At 41.0% G+C, this 23391-nt stretch overlaps 1 protein-coding gene across 2 annotated transcripts in view; it reads right to left on the bottom strand.

The window, feature by feature from the left end:
* Window positions 1-16955: 16955 nt before the first annotated feature.
* FHIP2A (FHF complex subunit HOOK interacting protein 2A) overlaps window positions 16956-23391 on the bottom strand; it is a 33928-nt gene continuing 27492 nt past the window's right edge. For both annotated transcript variants that reach the window (XM_088169371.1, XM_014872544.2), the window contains 3 exons: window positions 21928-22068; window positions 21096-21199; window positions 16956-21006 (listed from right to left, as the gene is read on the bottom strand). In XM_088169371.1, coding sequence (XP_088025497.1) covers window positions 20901-21006; window positions 21096-21199; window positions 21928-22068 — 351 coding nt within the window. In that variant the 3' untranslated portion in view covers window positions 16956-20900. The remainder of the gene's footprint in view (window positions 21007-21095; window positions 21200-21927; window positions 22069-23391) is intronic.

Raw genomic sequence — 23391 nt, 5'->3', positions numbered from 1 at the left:
AATGTCTCAGTCTTAAAAGTCATGTCTGAAAACTGGACCACAAAATATGTATCCTAACCTTGTCAAAAGCAGAAATGTCATAAGAACAGCTCACCTAAGGAGGCTTGTGCCCTCTGCTCCCATCTTCATGTAGAGATTTCCTGTTCTCATGGGAATCATTCATAAACCATTCCTAGGTTTAAACCTTTAATGGATTATGTACAACTGCTCAGCATCAAAATGGATAAGGTACTTATGGCACTGGCTCTGAGGTTTTTCTCCCAGTGTTACTCAAGTCCAGCTGGCTGTCTAACACTGTGGCAAAAACAGGCTCATGGGAAGGGGTACTGAGCGTCAGAGAAATACCAGCTCCTCTCAAAACACCTTGGAGGAAAATAAATATGAAAAATAAAGTGGGGTTTAACTAAATTACACACAACCAAGAAGCAGTGCAGCTACCTCCACTTCTTCCTCAATGCCTGCACTGCTGAGTGAAATGGCTCCAATGTGGAAAGCCCCAGCCCAGATTAGTGGCAGCACAAAAACTAATCATTCATCTCACACCTCAGCTTGACCAAACAACCTGGTCTAATAGGCCAAAATGAGGAAATAGCATAGAAAATGTTGTTATGCTATTCCTAAAATGCACTAGGGCTGCATTAAAAGGTTTGGAACCTCTTTGTACTCATTGCCTTTAAAGTAACGTGTATTGTAAATGTGTCATTACTATCACCTGGTCTTATGAAATAAAGTAACACATGTAAGAATTGGAGGCATTTTATCACATCTCAAGTACTGTCTCAGTAGAACACTCACAGAGACAGATTGCATATCCTGACAGCAGTCCAAGGGGGAAAAAAACAACTTTAGGAAGGCAGCACAATCTACATTTCTTAGAGTTGAGCCAACAGACAGATGGCAGGAACTAAACGTCCTTAAAAAAATCCCACGGCCGTGGTTGTCCTGGCATCAGTCTGATCCTCTGCCAAAATGAGAGCCCCAATGAATGAACTGCAAAGAGTTTACAGTTGTTTCAGTCAAAATGAGCTTAAGGGGTAAGAGCTGGAATAGATGAACTGCTGCAAATGACAGCAACTCAGAAAATCAGTGTGGGAACCTGCCCATTCAATACTGGCAGTGGGAGAGAGACTCTAAAAAAAATCCCTGATTAGACAGCCAAATTAATAAGTTACTTTTCAGCAGTAGTAGAGCAGTTATTGTAACTGCTCCATGGCCAGCAGCTCCAGCTGCTGGAAGCTTACTTCTTGTGCAGAAAACAAGGACAAGGCTTTTCCCCACTTAAATCCTTAAAAATAAAGCTTAAATTAGATTTGTCTTGGGTATAGTAGAGGCAGATTTATGGAATAACAGGCTCTCTACTCTTTGCTCTCCAGGACTGTCTGCATAGCACACACTCCTGGGCAGGTACCAGCCATGTAGCTCCTCCAGCCACCCCTGCTTCAAGTGCCATACCAGAGCTTAAAGATTTTTCTTTCAGAGAAATATCATTAAATAATGCCTTAGCTTTCCCCTGTGTCTTGCAGAGCAGGAAATACCAGCTGGGGGAGGAATGAAATGTAGAATAGCAGCTTGTTTTAAACAAGACTTTTGAGACCTTTCCCTCATCCTTTTAAGTACTGCTTAATGGTTCAGACACTAAAAGGATCTGCTTTCCTCCTCAGAAACATTCTTCTGGATTTAGCTTTGAAGTACAACAGTTTTAACACTGAAAACTGAGTTTGTGAGATTCAGCAGCACAGTACACTTGCTTTCTCCCCAGGGGTCTCTACATTGTCTGACCAGCATAAAATGAGAGTGGAGCCATAGGAGATGCTCACAGGAAGTTGTTTTTGTGTCGTAGAATCTCCATCATGTCTCCAAAATCAGCTGTGCTTCGTGCTTGGGGTTGGCAGCCAAAACAACAGCCTTGTATGATGCTGGTTCACACTTCAGTTCGTAACCACATACTTCCAAATGTTTCTGAAATCTTCTGAGCTCATTTCATAGGCTTCATGGGGCAGGGAACAGAAAGAAAAGATGACTTTCCCTCAGAAGTCCTTCCCTCAATGGGTAGACTTGGCAATATCTCCCACTCGTAATTCATGTTTCCATCTGTCCTCTCATTGAAGGATGAGGGTGAAAACATGCCTGGGGGAAGGCTGGCCACAGAGCTATGATTGGTTTTCCCTGCATCATTGCTGCCCAAAGTGAAGGAGACATCCTGGCCAGTGGCAGGCGGGCAGAAGGGGCTGCAAACACAAACCACAGACTTGATTAAACTTGCTTTGATCATCACAGTAATTCTGCATCCAAGATGCTGTGTGGCAAATGGCTGCATTGCACACATCACTGGGCTGGAGCCATTCCTGGGTGAATGCTTTTCTCCCCAGTGCCTGAAAATGGGTTCTTTATTCCACAGAAAAAGGGAAAGATTGAAGCAAACTATGGGCAGAATGAGCAAGCTGCAGGGTCTTCTCATTTCCACTGGGGCCAGCCTTACACAGCCTGTCCAGGATCAGGGAGCAAAGAGGACACTTAAAGCCACTTTTCTTCTTTTTGGTTTTGATTGCTGTGTGCTTCTTGCCTGCGGATCCAGGCCTTTACTGTTCTGTTTACCCTTCCCAGAAGTGCACTTAGCCATTAATGGAAGATTCGAATTCAGGCATTCACTCTGGGGAAAACATAGGTTACAATAAATAATGGTCACAGGTTAAGTCATCCAGGTATTGTGTGTGCTCTTAATGGGTATCTGAGAAAAAATATGACATAATGCTTGCAAATAAATTTCCCCCATCACACCACCATCCATTTTAAATTATATCTCTTGAGAGTTTTCAGCTATTTTCTTTGCTTTCAAACACAGCTTCCCTGTGTGTCTCCAACTCTGAAGTAGAGAGCTGAATTCAAACTGCAGAGAAATCTGTTAGAAGATGCCTGGAGGTATATGTGGCACAAAGACACAGGAACTTTATCTTCTTTTCTGGCTGCTCTGAACTGATTGTGGGGATTAATGATTTATCTCTCTTTAAAGAACTCCTTGGAGCTACATAGTCTCAAATCAGATAAAGTATATACTATTCCTCAATCAGGCACCTGCCAATTTAGGTTCAGCCTTTAATCTGGGCAGTTGTAGTTTTACAAAGATTTGACTTCAAGAAAAGTTTCCTGAGAGATACCATCAGTGTTCATCATTTTTCCAAAACCTGTATGATATTCCTTCTATTAGCCTGGAATGATTATGAGAAGAAAGGAGAAACAGCAGAAATCTACCTTTCTGCTGAGAACAATGCAGAGCCACACCTCTGTCCTGGGTAAATCCCTTGAACAGTGTGTAAGACTTGCACTGGCTTCTGACACAAGGACAGAGGTTGCCTTGGAGAGTGTCACAGGCACCTTTCCTCCTGCCCTCAAGACCAGGGTTGATTACCAGCAGGCACAGCTCCCTCATCCAACCAGTTCCAGTTTGCTGCAAATTTACATATCTGTGCAAAAAGGGAGCAAGGGATTAGTCAGAAGCAGAAATACACAATATTGGTCCATAGACAAGTGTTTACGAGCTCAGTATGGGTGTTTGTGAAAATGCACCCATGTGGCTCAGTGACATTAAATCTGATTATTGACTCCCTTGTAACAAAGTCAATGGGAGCCATCTTGTTGAAAGCATGTTTGGACCAGACACTTGTCTGATTCATGTCCTTATTTATATTAATCCAAAGTGGGATTTTCTATCTGTGGTAAAAAAAAGAAAACGAGTCGTTTATCCACATATACAATAAAAGAGAATTCACACAGAGTCAGAAGTCTGCCAAATGCAAGACAGCTCCAGAGAAAAATGGCATTGTAAACCACTTCATAGCTTAAAAGAAAATAAGCTGGGTGTACAACAAGGTAGGTACCATCTGCTTGGCTTCAGTGGGAATTTCCCCAGAGTAATCATTACAGAGGTGGATAGATCATGAAATAAAGGAATTTTTTTTTCTATCTCTCATAATTAAATTTACTGGGTTTCTGCAGAACAGTTCCTGGCACAGAGTAAGACATGTAGATGTAATACCTTATCATTGTAAAGCTACATAATTACAGTGATAAACCAGCCCATTTAGTTTAGTATCGTCTCACATTTTGTCTGACTGACAGACTTGAATTTTCTACACATCAGAAGTCCATTTTTTGTAGTCATATCAGATTTCCCATTCAGCCACTGCTCCATGTCTTTCCTCCTCCCAGCATTCAAGACAAATATCTGCTTGATGTAGTGCCAGTTCTAGGAAGCTAAAATTTGAAGGGGTGACCCTATTTGCTTAATTCTTCTTCATGACATTCAGACTAAGCAGTTGACCTTTCCACAGGTCTTCTGTAAAGATAGGAGCAGAGAACATGAATCAAGAAGGTGGAGGTCTGTATGACCTTGTAATAAATTAATATTGTTCTTAGACTTGATGCTTTGGGACCTGCACCATACATTCTTGATCAGGATGTAAGTTCAGACCTACTCCTGGTTTGCTTCTGCTGTGGAATCTGGAATTAATATTGCAGGTAGTGATTCTGTTATAATGCAATTGGAATTAAATATTGCTGTCAATTCAAGTACATTTAATTAAGTAATATTTACAGAGCAGTTGGATGCTCTGAGGACTACAATACAGTGACCTGGAAATGTTCAAGTTTTCCTTTTCTTCCTTTTGTATTTCCATACTTCAGCATTTCAGCTTCTTTTGCCCTGGTAATTTAACACTGTGTCACATCCTTACAGCTGACCTTTAGAGGACAAGAAGCTGGGACCATTGTGTTGGTTCTGTGCTTTTTGCCTTACAGTTTCATAAAACACATATTAGATTTACTTTTATTTTCTATGTGAAATGGAACCAATCTTGACAGCTATACTCTCAAAAGTCAGAAATAACATTTTGTTAATTTTTTGTGAATCTTTTTGCATATACTAAGCTTTATTTTTCCAGTTTCTATGCTAAGTGGAAAAGGCCAAAAGAAGTAACAATAGTTGTCCAGTCTTGTCTATAATTTTACTTAAAAATTAATAGATTACACGTTAAAAGAATGATTAATAATTTATCTCCAAGCAACGAGTCTGACTAGGAAAATCCATATTCTGGCTGTATTTTCTCAAAATACATCAAATACAAGAAGTAATTATCTCCCACAAAAGAGTTTAAAATTATATTGATTATATATCTTGAATGTAAATATAGTCAGGTGAGTTTACAGAGACAGACAGACAGAAAAAAATAGAAATAAGGAAATATTTTTAGAATAGGTGCTTATTTTTTTGTATCGTTTGCATTGTTTAATTGACTTTCTAATCTTCTGTTTTGCAATATCTCTCTCTGTAATCAGAACCAGGGGAAAAATTATCAATGAGCAAGAAACCAGCTTTTCTGAAATGTTCCATACTCCATGAGCAAAGTCTTTGAACCTCAGGGCTCTGGCAGCATTTTTCCTTCCAGGAGCACAAGGAGGATTTTTTGCCTCGTGGCTGCAGGACTGAGAGTCACCGAGGCTGTCTGAGCTCTGAAGGCACAAGAGGAACCCACAAACCCTCAGATGAACCCAGAACTCCAGATTGCTCCACTTCTTTTTCTCTAGGCATCCTGATTGTTGCACATTTAGGAAACATAAATGTTAGATGAATTCGAGTTGGACTGTGAAAAATCTGCTTATTCACAGGGCAGTCCCACCACTTGAATCTGCTGCTTGAATCCATCCACAGAGAATTCCCAGACTGGGATATACCCTAACCCACACAGACTGAGTGGTTTAAAGGTGCTTTGTGTACACAATATTTGTGTCTGATGTGATATTCAGGGTGACTTTCTGCCCGCAGTCTTTAGTAATTTCCTGAGTTCTTGATCAGTTTTTACAAACCTGATATTTTGCACTAAGATGCTGCTTAAGAGACTCGGGGTCCAGCTCCCATTAGAATTCAGCAGAGCAAAGGGTGTTCCCACCTCCTGAGAAAGCTGAAAGCTCGGGCTGTCTGTCCTGCAGGGTGACACGGCTGTGCTGCAGCTCTGCAGCATGCACCAGATGTGCTCAGGGCAGGAGCTGGCCTGGCAGCCGGGGAGGAGAGCAGCAGATGCATCGTCCCCTTCTGCACCTCTGCTCCGGGGACAGATAAGCTGGGAGCTGTGGGGGCAGAGCAGCGCAGCACAAACCCCCAGGGAACACTGAATCTGTGCTTTGGAGCTTTAGGGCAGGGTGTTACCGACTTTTTTTCTCCATAATGCGCATTTTGAGATAAATACTAGTTGCAGTGAAGCGTTTTCGATGAAGCAGTCTGTTAGCAAAGGGTCAAACTGCTGATGTGCCCATTACTGTGATAAGCCAGCGCTGGGCAGTGGCCACCCAGCCATGTGGAACAAGAGCCGCTTCAATTGCCGGGAACACTCCGAGTCACATCGGGCTGGGCTCAACAGCAGCAGAACGGCCTGGCAGGGAACGGGGCTGGCAGCCCTGACTGATGATGAACTGGCTGTGCAAGCTTTAATTAGCCAGCGACAAGGCAGAATTCTAAGCACCGTTTTACGAGCGCAAAGTAAATACTTGCTCTCCTGCTTTGCCCATCCCTGGAATTTATTAGGCACTTGGATATGTCCGTGCCTCAGAGCCAGGGAGGCAGATGCTGGGGGAGTGAGGAAGAGGCTTTTGCATCCTGACCCCTCGGGAGGAATAGCTGCAGCCAAGCCTTTTATGCCGGCACATTTTTCTGAAATATTTATGCCCGATCACCCGTTGTTGTTTACCTCAGTACCTCCTCTCCTTCCTCACACCGGGCTGCCTTATCAGACAGTCTTTGCTATTTAGGGAGCACAGAAAAAAAAGTTAGGAGACTGGAGTTAGAGAAAAACCTTTTTGGCACACACTGAAGCTTCCACTAAGAGAGCCATAGGGAATTAATTGTCAGGCAGGAAAGGCTGGGAGTGGGGACTGGCGGGTGCCCCAGCAGTGCCATGCAATCGTGTGAAGGGCAGAATTCCCTCATCTCGGCAGGCGTGACTGCTGTGGATTTAGGTAGGAGCTGCTATTCAGGACCAGCTATTGTTGTTCACCCCGTCCATGCTGGATGGCTTTCCCTTGGCTGCTCGCAGAAAGGGCAGCTGCAGCCTCAGCAGCAGCTACAGCAGCCACCCGCAGCTGGGACACTGGGAAAAGCCTCAGAGCAGGAGGCAGAAAGTAGGTTAACCTGAAAGACGAGAGTGGGAACACTGCTCTGTAGACATCTTTCTTACAGAATTTGATAAATTCACTTTTTAGTGTATCAGAAACAGAGAGTGTTGTTTTGCATCATTGTCAGTGAGGAGGGAGCTGAACCCCCTCCCCTCTGTGAACTATCTCCTGTAAGAGAAGGGAAGCCCAAAGAAAGTCAATATGGATAAAAACCCTGTTGAATTCTGGTATTGGTCAGACTGCTGGTGGAAGGGTACAGCCTCCCTTGGGTCACAGATTTAGCTGAGAATAGCAGATTTGTCCTTTACAGCAGTTTTGCAAGACAAGGTGCTTTTGCTGTGGGATTTTGGGGTTGCTTTGATCCGTTTTTGGGTTGTTTTTTCTTTATTGTGTCTAGATCCAGGCTTCCTGAAAATAATCATGTGTTTGCCAGCAATTTTAGTGAAATAGGAATTTGACCTTGAAATATGCTGAGTTCACAGCCTATATAAACTAAAATATTTTGTATGTTTGCTCTAAATCCAGACAGCCAAAGAGCCGATGGAACATTTCCTCACTACAAACAGATCTGCTGAAAAGCATGAACCTTGATTTAAAGGAAAGCCACCATTGCCAATTGTGTGTCGTATCTTAGATGGAGAGTGGAAGGAGAATTGAGATCAAATACAGTTTATTGACTTTATTCCTTCCTTAACTAACAGGCGAACTTCTGAAAATGTGCACAGTAGCCTTTTTATGAAATATGAAAGCAAGCACTAAATTACAATCCTCAAATCACCAATTCAGAGCCCACAGAATTTTTTTTTTTTCCATTTCTTCATCTATAATTTCCGGGCTGGAGCTCTAGCCATTAATAGCAGCTACATCATTGCAGTGCCGACACTTCAGCAGCACCCTCATCCATTTCAGTCATTGATCCACTAATGTGCGCCGGATGAGAAAGGAAAAGGGCGGCTCATTCATCCTCCCCCTCCTTCCTCCTCCTCTCACCAGGTGGCAACCACTCACCCATTGCTTTAAATCCCTATCAGATTTCAGAGGCTCAGTGTTAATTGTCCCTGTGCAAGGACTGACCCCAGACAGTGAAACTAAAATTAAAGTAGCGGGGCCGTGGAAGTGGGTGAAATGCTACAAGAGGGGACAGATCGGCACCTGCTTTCCCTGGCCCACAGACTGCAGACAGCGCTGGAAATGACAACAGAGCTGGAGAGGCAAAGCACACTTGTAGGCATTGGGATTTTCCTGGAATATGAAACCAAACAAGGAAAAGAGTAGGAGAAAGGCTAAAGAGTTTAGGCAGTAAGATTAAAGGTACAGCAAAGAAATGGTATTTTGAATAGCATCAGCTGCACAAGTAATATTGTGATTCCAGTTGCATATGGAGCAAAACAATATTCTTCCCATGGACATCCATGTGTAATCCGAATTGCAGCCTTGTTTGGGTGTTTTTCTGCCTTACAGAGATACTGAGCTGAAAGATATATTGCTTATTTAGAGTGCTAGGAATTCCTCATCCAGAAACCTGATTTTTAATTTTTTAAAAAAAATCTATCCAACTAATCTATAGGCACATTCTTGCTTTCCCTTTCCACTCCTTGCTTGGTACATCTACTCTTTTGTTCTCATATTCCTTATCTTTATATCGTTCATTTTGGGGATCAAAGGGCAAAGGAAATAAAAATCCTGTTAGTTTTCAAAGGTCCACACAGCAGTAGATAATTGGTTTCCAATCAAGCCTAGACTTCTTTGATCTCCAAAGTCCTCACAAAAACATTTTGCTAAGACAGAAGCATGTGTTTGGTAGCACTACCAGGAGATCGAATTCTGAAAGTCTGTGATTATCTGAGCAGTGACACTTATAAAGATGAGAGGGACTGATAACAGTTCTTACACCATCTTCCATTACACTTGCATTAATGACACATAACTACACCCTTCTGAAGAAATACCTTCAGTAATATTTCTCTCATGCTGTAGTAACAGAGGTGATGGGTCATGCAGCAGGGTCAGGAACAAAAACCAGCTTCTTCCAGCTCCCCACACCACTGCTCAGCCACATAAGCACCCGTCCTTCTCAGAGCTTGCTGCTCTTTCCAGTTCTGCTCCATGGAGACAAACAGAAATGTTCATTCCCCCCCTGGTTCACATTTCCACTTCTGCAGCAGTTTATAACCTTTGCCTGTGCTGGTTGAACTTTCTGGGCTGTGGTGCAATGCCAAGTGTAATGCTGTTTATATAACACAATGCCCAGCAGCTAAGGATATGAACTTTTGAAAACCAGCTTTGTCACCAGAAAAACTGTGATGTGAAACTACACCCCTGTTCATCTTTGCAAGGATTTAATCTCTTCTGTCACTTTGAATCTCAGTGACCTTCACCTCAATTTCCCTTATTCACTAAATGCCTTTCTCTCTCCACCCACACTTAAACCCAACAAAACATGGGTGGTCTTTTCTCCCAGGTGACAAAAGGAAATGGACTCAAGTTGCACCAGGGGAGGTTTAAATTGGGTATTAGGAAAAATTTCTTCTCTGAAAGGCTGGTCTGGCATAGAAACAGGCAGCCCAGGAAACTGCTGGAGTCACCATTCCCTGGATGGTGGATTTAAAAGATGTGTAGATGTGGCATGGGGGACATGGTTTAGTGGTGGCCTTGACAGTGCTGGGTTAATGGTTGGACTCGATGATCTTAGAGGTCCTTTGCAACCAAAATAATTCTATGATTCTGTATGAAAAAGAAGAATGTGTTCATGCTACAGAAACATGAGATATGGTTAAATGACTGATCTTGAGTTTGTAGGAATCTCTCTGTTTTTTCTTTTCATCTTCCTCTTTTCCTTTTCATTTTAATTACTTTTTCTTTCCTAATCTTCATGCCAGGGTTCCCCAGAAGCAAACATTTTTTTTTTAGGTATCAAGGCAGCATTATTTTGTGCAATCTGGAGAGGCAGAGTACACAAGATACACAGGTGTACACTTGTGATACTAAAATCTATAACTGACTCTTCTTCCTTAAATAAACAGAATACATTCATTTAGCTTAAAATAGGACTCCTGTCAAGCTCCTGCCCTAGAGCAACTACCAATTGCACTGTCAAAATCACTCTCTGTGGTTCTGAATAGGTTTCTTAATGAAAGAGCAACATTAGCTCTTTAGAACATTTTGTCCCTGAAGGATGCAGCAGCAACAGCCACAAAATGGTTTCTGGCTCAGACATGCTTATAAATGGTAGAAAACATAATGGTTTAAATTGTGATTATCAGCTCCCTGGAAATGCTTCACAACAGTGATTCAGGGAACCAAGAGACAAATGGATACTAAGAATGGTACCCACTGATGAGAGCTTTGTTTTTCACATGCACGCTGGCCTCCTTAAGAATAATTATGGTGTGTGTAGGTTGTCACTGAAACAATGCAAAAACCAGGGAATGAAATTATTTGGGACCCAATCCAAAGAAAAATATGTTCTGGTGAAATGAAATTTTAATATTTGCTGGATTAAATAATGATGATCATCTGAATGAAATTCCATGTTTCTATTTTAGCAGTCTGGTCATACTGACTTTCATAGTAGCAATTTTTTATTCTGGATAGACCTGGAGGCAGTAGTAGAGTAGAATATGACTTGAGTATATATGTTTATATTCAAAGAAAGAGAGCTTTGCTTATAAAATGCATGGTTGGAGACAGGTGTTCTCTTGTTTCTTTAATAGGGATGGTGTGGCTGCACTTGGCTAAAGTCTCCCAGTTGGAGCTACAGAACCATTTAAATGCTGAAGAATGGTATTTACCATCAGCCTCATGCACATCCCCAGTATGGGCTCCAGATAGATTTCAGATCAAATGCCACTGTTCTCAGGCAGGAAAAGCCCTCAAGCAGCTTTTCCACAGCATGGAGGTTACCAGGATCAAAACCAACAACAAAACAGATTACATTTTTTATCAGAAGACAGAAATATCTGCCCCTGCTTTGTCAGAGTCTTCTCCCTGGCAGCAGGAGACTAAACTTTTCCTGGTGTGTTCAATCCTCTTACCTCCTATACTTGCAGCCTGTTCCAAGAGACACTATCAGATGTAATTATCACAGAAAGAAGCAGCTTTGTCTAGGCATAAAAAATCTCAGTGCTACTAATAAAACAGTTAAAAGTGCTCTTCCTACCCCATTTTCTGACGTGGTGGTCCCTTTCCCTGCTCCTCAGAGCTCTGTGGTCATGGTGGTGGTGGTGTTGAAGGTCACTGATGTCTGGAGCCTTTCCCCAGGAGGACTGTGATGTTCATGGTGATGGTTTCGTCTCAGTCTAAGACCCATTTGGGTTCATTTATACGTTTGCTAACCTATTTTATACCTTGCAAACTTGGCATTAAACCTGTGGCCTGTTACCAGTGATGTCAATACAATACAACAGGGATTCACAGCTGCAATATTATGCTATTTTTAAGTTCCTCATTTGTCATCCAACTCAGATCCTGCTAATACATTGCTCAGCAGAATATCAGGAGTTAATGAAAGCCAGCTCATTCCATACTGCACTCAGGGTTGGTGTCTCCTTGGCTGTTTATAAAATTCCATGGAGCATCTGGAATAAATGGTACTGAATTAATACAATGCTATAAATAGGTTAATCAGGTGCAATCTTCAGCTGCTGAAATGGTGGAGTTACACAGTGATACTGACCTTGGCTCATTATTGTGCAAGTTTTCATTATTAAATTTCAGTTCCAACCTGGAGACCTTCTCTATCTGGCATTTGGGTCAGCTTGCTCCTGCAGTTCACACTTTTCTACTGAAGTAATAAACAATGAGGCCAGTGTTGGAGCAATTTCTTAGGGGCTTCTGGTAATTGTTCATAAGCTGCTGGGCATAGAAAGTTTCTGTAGAAAACTGAGTCACGACTAAGAAGTCAAGCACCTTCCACCAAAGTTTAATACCTGAAGAGCTGAAAAGATGAATTTCACCTATATAGCCTTGCACTTTAAAAATGTAAATGAAGTCTATACATGTAATTCCTCTGTGACAGCTTCCTCTATTAACAGACTAAGTCATCCATCTGTCACAGGGAGAGAAAAACCTATTTGCCACTCAAAACCACAAACTCAACAAAATTGCTCAGAATACTCAGCATTACCTCAGTACGTGGTTAGTAAGCAAACTGCTTGAAAATAACTAAACAATTGGCAGCACAAGACAGTGATCAGGGCTAAAGAGTAAAATGTGCCTTGAAATGGCATCAACTGCTACAGATGCTGGCTGAGATTATTAGCATGGCATTATTTACAGTTCCCCATGCAATTCCTGGAATAAAATGAAATATAAAAATAATGGTTTCCAGGATAAGTCTATACGCCATAATCTCAAAATATCCATCACAATGTATTTCCATTTTCTACCCCAGAAGTAAAAGGTAGAAACTTTTCATGTTGCAGCTTTTCCCTCTTAGGCAAGACCAGCCAGAACAGTCCTTGCCAGCATCTTGAGAGACATAAATTGAAGAGAGAGGAAGCCGTGGGCCTGTCCCACTGCTTGGTCAAATCACATTTAATCATATCAAGGCATCTATTTTTTCATTATTCTGTTTGGTTGATATTTAGAAACAAAAAGGCAAGCCTATTTTAGAAATTCGGCAATTAGAATTATATTAGTAGATCAAATTGACATTTGGAATTAATTATAAAAAAGGGAAAAAGGGTTTGTGCTCACGCTTGATCTTTTACAATGTAAAAATATGTTCTGATAAGCGTATTTGCCGTCTTGGAAACATCAAGGTTTATTGTGATTTATTGGCTGATATTAAACCAACTCCTTATTTAATGATCTAAGCTGAGCTCATGGCTCCAGAGAAGCAGACATTATATATATATATATAACATACATTATATATATGATGAAGCTTCTCACACAATTTTGATGCATGAATTAGCCAGTATTACTACTACTTTTCCTAAATTTTGGCAAAAAGTCAGGAAACAGCAGAGTTCTAAGCTAATAATGGAAGGTCTTATTTACCAACAGCAAAGCAGCCTTCTGCTGGATAGCTCTGAGGGTAATACTTCAGTTATTACTGGCTTAAGTATGTATCTTATATGATCCTGCTAAGTTTTTGCCAATGTAAGCAAGGTGTGACTGCATTCCTCAGTAATTTGTGTTTGACTATTTAAACAAAGAAACAGCATAAAATAATAAAGTTTTGAGCAATTATAAATATTATAGATATGATACATATTTCACATCTATTATATATATTATATAAATATGCATGAAATATGTTTCTCCTCTCATTGGTTTACCTTTACTTCTGTGGTAACTCTTTAAAATGTCCTCTGAGGGTTACAAACTGTTGTATTTCCCTTGATCCCAGACAAGTTTTTCCTCACATGCCAGAGCTGATCCAGGTCCTGTCCCTGGCACCAAACATGGCTGTTGGGAAGCTCAGCACTGCTGACAGGTCAGTAGAAGACTGAAGTTTAAGTGTCTTTCTTTTAAACTATGAAGGCTATCCGGTTTTGTTCAGTAACCACCTTTTTCTTAATTTCCATCCCTGTTTTTCCTTCTGAAAAAAACATTATCAGACATTCCATCATGAGTTTGCAGAGCAGAGAGTGAAGAATCCGTGCATTCCTACTGACAGCAAAATTTCCATGCATTTCAGTGTGTCCAGGTTTTTCCTCTGACCACTCCACCACGTTTGCTACGCAGATGGGATTTCCTCCTGTACAGATCCTGCAGCTGGACCTGGGTGGGCAGAAGCAGCTCTGATTTTATCCATGCTGTCCGTAACCCTCCCTGCCTGCTGAGCTGCACAAACTGCTGACTACTGAATCCTCAAGGTGAAGGACAAGACACAACACATTTTCAGGGATTTGAAAGGATGGAATTAACAAGGCAGGAGAATGTGAGTCTAAAAGCCAGGATAAACAATACAAAGATTTTTTTTCCCCTTTCAGGAAGCTGAAAGGAGCATTGTCTGGAAATGTGCGGTGTTGATGGACAGCTTGCTTAACAGTAAAAACAGGAGTCTCTGCAAATGCTAGGAAATAAAAATTCATGACCCAAATTAAGACATATGAACTTGACAGGTGCTTCCTGTGGATGTGGAGATGAGGGAAGCAGAAGTGGGTTTCTCAAGTAAAGGATAATGACGATGCAGAGAACAGGTAATTTGTTTCTTCTCTCCAAGGCAGCTCAGCATGGGGGGATCCTGCCCCGCTCATCAAGCCGTGCCCCCGCTGTGTGTGATGGGTGCTGCATCTGCAGAGGAGTTCTTGTGGGAGTGAGTGGTGGCTGGGAAAGATGGGAATTGCTTCCCTCAGATTGCAGCAACTTCCCTTATTGACAGGAGATGCTCATGGGGATCAGTCCATCTCCCTGCTTTCTAGCAGAACAAACCCAAGTCATGCTGGAATTGTTCATTAGCTGAGTCTGAGGATGTAAATGTGTGTTTGCTTCACCTCCTCACTGACACAGGCTGGCTCCCTTGTGAAACACTCCATGGTTTTTGTCCAGCCTGGCTCCAAAAGTGTGAGGTTACAGGCTCCTGATCTAGCAGCATTCAAGGTCAGGAAGTTTTCACTGACAAGGAGCTTCAGTTTGCCTCAACGATGTTACTTCATTCTTAATTATATTCTCATAAATTAAGGTTTCATAATTCTTTCGGTCTTGCTGCTTAAGTCTTCCAAATCTTTTTATTGGGAACTAATGTTTCTCTAACCCTAAGCCATAATTTAACTATGTTAAACTTAGTTACCTCTGTTTCTCTCCTCTCTAAAATAAGATCTTTAGCTACTTTCTGCAGAACTTCCTGTATCCTGTCTCTTGTTATACGTATTACACAGCATGAAGACTTAAAATTTTCACCTGCTTCATCTCTCCAAACTGGAATTCAGATACTACACATCTTGTAACACATAAAACAAATACCACATTTCTGCCATGCTCAGGGCAAGCTACAGGTTTATCCTGTCTAGGGCTCCCTGCAGATAATACCCTCCCTCTTTTTACAAGAGAACCACTCACTTTAGAAAATGAGATTCAATTTTGAACATTAAGGTGATTAAGACAATACGTTCTTACAGCCTAGCATAGAAACAGGGTCCTCCCGTTCATGTGTTTCCTTATTTTTCAGCCTGTAAAATATTTCAGCAGAGGAAGGGGACACCATACAAACCCCTATTGAGTTATGGTGCTGTAGAGCAGAAAGGCAAAACTACTTTTTTTGTCAAAGTTCCAAGACGCTGGCAAAGTTATGAGTTCCACAGCACTGTTGTGGCAGATTTTATATCAGCAGAAGCATTAATTGTAATAACCAGCAGGAATTCAATGAAGCATAGTTCAGAATGGATGTGCAAGGGCAACCCAGCAGCCCAGTGAGACAACACATTCCAAGATGCATTTTATCCTCACAGATCTGAATCCAAAGGCACAGATTTAACTCCAAAGGCAACCAGTCCAAACATGTAAAATCTAAAAATTTCACACTCTCTTTTTGGCATTTCCAACAAGCTTATGACACCTGAAAATTTTAATCCACCATATGCTTCACTTGATTCCTGAATTGCTGTTCAGTTCTTTCTCTCACCATTCAAAGGGAGCCTCAGCTGATAAAGGATGCACCAGGAACAAACGGTTTAGGCTGAAAAGGCTCATACAACCTGGGCCAGATTCAATTCACTGAGCATTAATCCACTTTAATCCAACTGGATCACATACTTATGGCAAAAGCCTTGAGGCTTTGACAGCACCAGTTCTGCTGATATTTAAAGGTTAACAAAGTCAGTAGATCCCGTGCTACACTGAGAACTTTGGCTGATAATCTGTACAATGAGTTAATGAATATGAAGTAGAGACCACACATTGATAGCACTCTTTTTTCCCCCAACAGGATGTAGAGCCCCAAAATCTTATATCAGGATGCAAGTGCCATAAGATAACCATGCTTCAATAACTCAGTCATTTCAAGAATATCAAAGAGAAAAATATAAGAAGATGCAAAACATTCCATTTTGATACAACTTCCTCACTGCTTGAGAAAGCAAAGTCTCCCTAAATCTCTGAATGCCTCATGCAGGCACAGCAGATAAATGATCTGGGGTGGGAGATGACAATCTCTGAGACCCAAGAGGATGGGAGAAAGATGCAGAGAGCTATAATGAAAGCTGTCAGGTGCATCATCTTGCTGTAGCAGTGTTCTTATTAAAGATGTAAGAGCACTTGCAATGTTAAATTCCGAGGAGGAACAGCTTAACATCCAAGTGCAGCTCTCAGAAGGGATCCTACAGAGCAGTAAGATTTTTAAAAGGCTGATAAAAACTTGAAGGAAACCAACAGTCGAAAAAACACACAACAATCACAATTTAAAAGTATATAAAAACATATATAAACCCCTGTGTATAAAAGCCTTCCTCAAAAGCCCTGGAGGAAGAAACGATGCTCACTCACCCCTGTGACATTTGTCTCCAACAAACCAATGCTGTGACTGACACACTCTGCACTCAAATGCAATAGAAAACCGAGGCCTTGACCAGCTGCAGCCTTTCTGGAAGGATATCAGGGCTCCGAGGAAAGAGCAGATGTTGATCTGTGCCCATTTCCCTAGGCTTCCCATGTTCCTGGGCAGAACATGCAGATTCAGTATGAGCCCTGCACAGCACAGTACAGGAAACATGTTTATCCCATGTGACAGACTCAAATAAATTAAGACTTCAGGATCAAAGGCAAGATGTAACATGTTCAAGCATATTCTGTCTCAAGGTTACCCATACAAAAATTACTACGGGTTCTGTAATAATAGAAGCAGTCGCTTCATTGAAATTAATTTATTTGAGAATATCCCTTTTAATCCTCCATGCATTTTTTAGCACAAAAAGTTGAGTTTTATTACAACCTCCTTCATAAAACTTAATATTGTATGTCTGGTAATGTGGCTGTTTCAACAATTCCTCATTGGAAATTCCCATATCTGTGAAACCTTGGCAACATTGTTAGTATAAGTGACCTACACAAAGTTTAATAAAAAATTTTTACTGAATATCCTCTGTTTAATGTAAACAAGGCAGGAGGCGAAACAAGGAGTATATATTTTATACAATTACACTATTTTACAGGGCACAGAAAGCATTGAGGACATGGTTTGAGAACCCTGTATGATATGCAATATCAGATATGGAATTTCCATGTAGCCCCACGTCTGTTCCAGGACCCTTTAATCTTACCAAGTACTTCAGGTTAGTATTTCTTCTAGCAAGACAAAGAGCACTAATAAAATGTCATCTGTGAGATTGCACAGCAGGTTATGGTAGAAATTACCATGCATTTACAAAGCCATTCCATGATTACTTGTGCCCTGTAAAATGAAGTGTGGCAATCTTTACACTAATCATAGTGTAAGCAAGCTCAGGATTCTGGTCCTTTTATATATATATGTATATATATACATAGGTGATGTACAACCAGACTCAAGCTGTGCATCAAGTCACAGCTTTTATATTGCACAGACAAATATAGAGTAAGAACATATCACAGACAGAATCTGAATACCAGGAATATTACAGTCATAGGAGAAACTAAAGACAAACTTGTTCTACCAGAGCTAGCACATGGCTTATTACAAAATTTTCTAAATCAGAGTCTAAATCAAATATATACTATAAATGAAAAAAACATAAAACAATGCTTCTATTTACACACATGTGCATCAGGATTAGAATGTGGTTTGAATCTGCTTTTTGAAAAAAATTATTCTAGTATCCCATCTCAAGTATTTCAATCTAATACCAGTGGCCCCATTCTCTAAGGTGATGAACACTTGTCTTTGCCACTGACATCTGGAGGATCCGCACAAGCCATGAACTCTTCAGGCCAAGTATTTTCTTGGGTGGCCCTCTCTGGGTAATAAATAACCACATACAAACACACGCATACAGTAACAAAATGGGCTCCTCAATGACATGCATAGATCAAAAAGGTGAAAACATGGACCTGAACTAACTAATCATTAAAAAAAAGTGCATGAAAAATATCACCACAAAAATAATTAAATGAATTCCATCTCTTAAGAAAGATTAAGTCACTTTTACAAAAATAAAGGTCATTGTCGTCAGGTATGGTAATTAAGGGTTTGTAGGCAGCACTCACAAAAGCAGTTTAGGTTAAAGCAACTTTAAAGATTGCTTCATCACTTGTGTGAGGATGGATCCATGTCTTTTAAATTTATCCACTAAATGACATTTGGTTTGCAAGAAAACATCACCGATGTCACTGGAGACTGAACAGTCACAGCCTGAATTTAAGACTGACCATAGTTCTACATACTTATTTTTCTCATGGACAAGCTTCAGGAGCTGTGTTTGCAGCTCTGCAGTGTTTTGCATTAGAACACCACAGAGGCTGCAGCCTTTCAGTGCAATGAGTTCAGGTACCAGTGAAAACAGCAAAACAAAGGAAGTGATGTTAATGCTTTCATTTGAGATCAGGCAACTCTTGAATGGCTTTATCAATTCTTATATTATTTGGAATGCTCTTACAAGTTTTGTTAAACATTTTGCTCACTTTCATTTATAGTAGTATTACACTTCCAGTTTCCACTGAATTTGGGACATTAGAAGTATTCTGGAGCATATGCTTTAAAAAAAAGAATTAGATGATTTGAGAAAAAAGTGATTAAGCTCAGGCAAAACCAACAAAGACCCAAATTCAGTAAAGCATCAGCGTTTCTGCTCAACCGCTTAACTGTGTTCATATAAAAGACTGTGATTTAAGGAAAAATACTTGAAATTAAGCTTATGATTAACTGCTTTGCTGAATTGGGACCTTATAAATAACGAATGTATGTATTAAACATCACTCTGCTTAGACAACAACATGTTCTAAACTAGGTGTCAGGTATTAAAGAAAGCTCCTAATGTGGACTGTCTGTAATGCAACTGACTAAAAATTATTTGCTACATTCAAGGTAGAAGAAAAATGAACTAAGTGTAATCTTTTCAAACTTTGTTCTACTATGCTACTTGGACCTGAAAACACTTTGTAGCTAAATGCAGAAAAAAAACAACAGGTGAAGAAGTAAAATATGCTTTTGTTTGCCAGAGAAATGCAAGAGTTTTTACGAAAGTGTCCCAGTACAGGAAGCCACTGAATACAGGTTTTACCAGCCAAAATGTTTCCCCAGTTCCAGAACTGCTTTCTCCAGCTGAACCTGTACTGGAAGCTTTTACAGCAGTTCTTCACTGGTGACAAGAATAAATTTAGTCCATTAACTGTGATACTGCTCTAATTAACCCGCTAACTTAAAAAGCCTCTTAACATCCAGCTTCCATAAATATTAAAAAACAAGACCTCAAAGGCATGGATAGAGAGCAGAATCTGATTCTACGTACAGTCATGTAAATCCAGAAGAATTCTAGTGACTGAATAAATTAGTCCATGTTTGCATATGAGCAATGACATCTGAAATGGGCATTAGCTGTGCAAACGGGGCAGGAAAGACAAACGAGGAATGACAATGTAAATGGAAGGAGCTGAGCTCTACCTGGCCTTGCTCAAAGGAGGGGAAAGAAGTCCTACCCACCATGGGGAGAGCAGGACAGGTCACTGGGTATGACTGCAAGGTCCAGCACAGACACCTGCCAGTGCACAGGGTGCTGGCACTGAGGATCCTCTGGACGGCAGAAGCAAAGCAGTGCACGGGCTCTGCCTGCAGTGCCAGCACCTGCCCTGGCTGATGGCATTCACATGGAAAAGGAGTCACTGAAAGGCAGTCCTGCATCCCAGCATTTTGGTCCTAAATAAGGTATCAATGCTTTAACTGAGTTAGCATCACTGTGATGGTTAGATAAGCAATAAAAATGTCTCTCAAAATAACAGAATGTTTATGCTGCCAATTTTTAAGGCACAAAAGATTCTTAAACAGATTTAGACTAATACCGATTTAAAAGAAATTAAAAACACTGTTTCAGCAACAACTACTCATGACCTATAATTAAACTATAATGTAAAGGTGACATGAGTCAAACAACTAGAGTTCCTAAAAGCTAAAGCAAATCTAGTTACACGGATGACCTTGAGATCAATCACTTGGAATGACAGAGACACACATGCTACAAACACGTACACTTCAGATATATTTGTTATGGATACGATGCCGAATCAGGATTAATTTCTTTAGTATTGATTTCAGACTGATAGATTTCTTGGAGTAAACCACTGAGGAATCAAGTGCAGAGCTGTAGTTAAGATCTACCAAAAGCAGAATGATCCCCCATATCCTATTGTATATGGATTGGTGGATTTTTTTTAACTTTTTAATAACATACATTGCCACTATAGGTGTGTTTTTCTTTCATATATCCAACTGAAAAGAAAAAGAATTAAGACATAAAAATGTTATAAAATTAACTTGCTTTTTAAAAAATAATATGGCCAACAAAGAACAAATTGGTGCCCCAGGTCATACAAGAGCCCAAACTCTCTAAACATTGTCATCAGAATAATCAAGGCCTGATGTCTGTGGTTCTTCATGCAGCTTTTGCAGCTCTTCACACAGTGGCTAGAAATGCTGTGTATTGGTTTCTCCCCAAACGTCTTTGCTCATATTCCAAGTCCATTTGCAATCTCAACATCTGGTGAAAGGAACTTGTCTTCCAAACATCCCCTGCACTTGGCCGGAGGCTCCACCGTGTCTCTGGGTGCTGTCGGTGTCCCTGGGGCTGAGCCCAGCCCGGGGCGGGGGTGGCTCGGCCCGGGGCAGCTCAGGGCGTGGCTGAGGTGTGGTACTTGACAAAGGCGATGGCCGCCAGCTCCTTGCAGAACTCTTCCAGCACAATCACGCCCTCTAGTAACGTCATGTGGTCAATGCTGGGACGGGAAGAAAATTGCAGGGAATCAGGACTGGCACACACAAACCCAGCCACGCATCTCAGAGAACGTGCAATGTGTTTACTCACATGGGCCCTTCCGGCTCCAAGCCCAGCAGGCGTTTTCTGACCAGCAGAAGTTTGGGAGTGAAATCTGGGATGCGCTGGATTCTAACCATGAGGTCCCCAACGACCTGCAAAGCACAGGCCATCAATACACAAAATTAACACCTCTGCAATGCCTGGCAGCAAGGTTCAATGTTCAGTGCCCACTTCAGCATCCTCACAGGCTCAGAGAACCTGCAGAGAGGCTGTTCTGCCCAAAAAGAGTGTGAGTGAGTGAGTGCAGAAAGTAAAGAAATACAAAAGCTTTACTTGTCACAAATGGCATTACTTATTTTAATTACATCAATTATTGATTTGTTTTTTTAGATGTTGAAATAGACAATCAACCAGTGAATTCCTGTGCCTAGGGAAAGCACAATGGGAGAGAGTGAAGGTTGTATTTTGGAACAGAGAGAAAGGGAGCCAAGCCCTCTGTTACTATCAGGCAAGCATCATTAACAGGCTCCTGACCAGCTCAGTAATAGCTGGTGTATGGGTAAGAGAGGGATTCCGACTGAGGACACTGCAGTGTGACAGGCAGCACTTCTAGGATGCAAGTCTGGCAGGAAGAGATGCAACTGGAGAAGAAGGGGACTTTTAATAAATCCAGGACTTATTTGTCAAGAACAGCCTTCATCAGAAAAAAGAAAGAGTACGAGCTGAGATACCCATGAAGGCCCAATCTTGATTTGAAATCGGCTTTCAATGACAAACATTTACCAACTTAAACTACCCAGCGACTACTACCACCAACGACAAAGTTATTAAATATATTACTGCCATACAGCCATGTGTAATTACTGCTGTGTTTACTCACCCTGACAATCACAGAGAAGAGAGACTTGCAGCCAGAGGCAAGGTTGACGTAAGGATCCAAAAGGTATTCGTGTATATGAGGATGGGGAAACAGGGACAGTTTGGACAACACTGACGTAACTTGCAAATTTACATCATAGGGCTGCAAAATGAAGGAAACGCAGTGCTTAGTTATTTTCATGCTGGCTTATTTTCATCCACCTCATGTTTATGTAACTACTAGAACTTTATACACAGGGTTATGAATAAATAAAGATAAAAAGGTAGATTAGAAGACAGGCCCAACCTCTGCTTTTCACAACAGCACTGCTGTGAATATGACAGTTGGGCATTAGATGTTATTATCTGTATTGCTGCTACAACCACTTGAAGCTTTTGCACACTTATTTATTGCAGAGCAAGTCCTCTTCCCGTAAAACATTTCTGCAGCTAAAGAAATAGCATGGAATCAGCCTAGATTAAACATCTGCTTGCTTCTCCTGGGAAACTGTAAAGTATATGAGCTCAGGAAATTGCCAGAGAGAAAACCATGTTTACAGCTAATACGTTATTTCTCTTCTACTTTAATTTTTCTGGGAAAGAACCATTGCCGAAGGCCTGGCCATCTTGTGGCAGCATCCTATGGGAGATGGGACCAGTCCTGGGCTGGGAAAGCAGCAGGAAGTTCTGAGCTTCTTGTCTACTTCCCTTCCCCAAATCAACCAAATGGGAGAGGCCACACTGTCAGATGCTGGAAAATGCTTATCGGCCATAAGGCATAAAATAGTACCTAATTTTCCAGGAAAAAAAAAAGCACCTAATTGAAACGATTTGGCCATTGTAGTAAGAAACTTATTTCCATAAAAGCAAGCATTTTCATCATGGCTTCTTTATGTTTCAAACTTTTTATTTTTTCTTTTTATCATCCCAGTGAAAACAAGTTGACATTTTAACTCAGCCCAAAATTTACAAACTAGTAGAACCTCCTTCCATTTTTCCAATGGCAGAACAGAAGAGAGGGACAGACATTCCTTTGATACACCTCTGTGTCAATCAACCTTGTTGATCTAAGTGGATTACTGGGCCCTCATTTAATCTCTGACTGCATATTGGCAGTAATACCCTCACTGGCATTATCACACCTAGAAGAGGAGGATTTAATGACTTCAGATTCTCATCTTTATGCTCTCAAGTTAGCATCCCACTGAAGAATAAGAGAACAGATTCTTCCCCTTTTCAGATCAGGGAGATATGGATGAATTCAGATTCAGATTAAGACAGATACATTTAGCCATGTCTACATGTCTAAGCTCTCATTAGCTGACTCAACAGAGATGACACTTCATACATCTGCCCACACACAAACATCTCCTGCCATCTCAGATGCTCCCAAGTATCTGCTGGTCTCTTGATGTTCCACAGAGGGTGGATCCTGCAAGATCTGTGTTGTAACCACAAACTTCTGGGAACATCCTGGACACCACAA

The sequence above is a fragment of the Sturnus vulgaris genome, chromosome 8 (genome assembly GCF_052056855.1).
Source record: "Sturnus vulgaris isolate bStuVul1 chromosome 8, bStuVul1.hap1, whole genome shotgun sequence".
In the NCBI taxonomy this organism is placed as follows: domain Eukaryota; kingdom Metazoa; phylum Chordata; class Aves; order Passeriformes; family Sturnidae; genus Sturnus; species Sturnus vulgaris.
The sequence above is the reverse complement of the archived record's forward strand: the minus strand, read 5'-3'. Positions and strand labels throughout refer to the sequence as shown.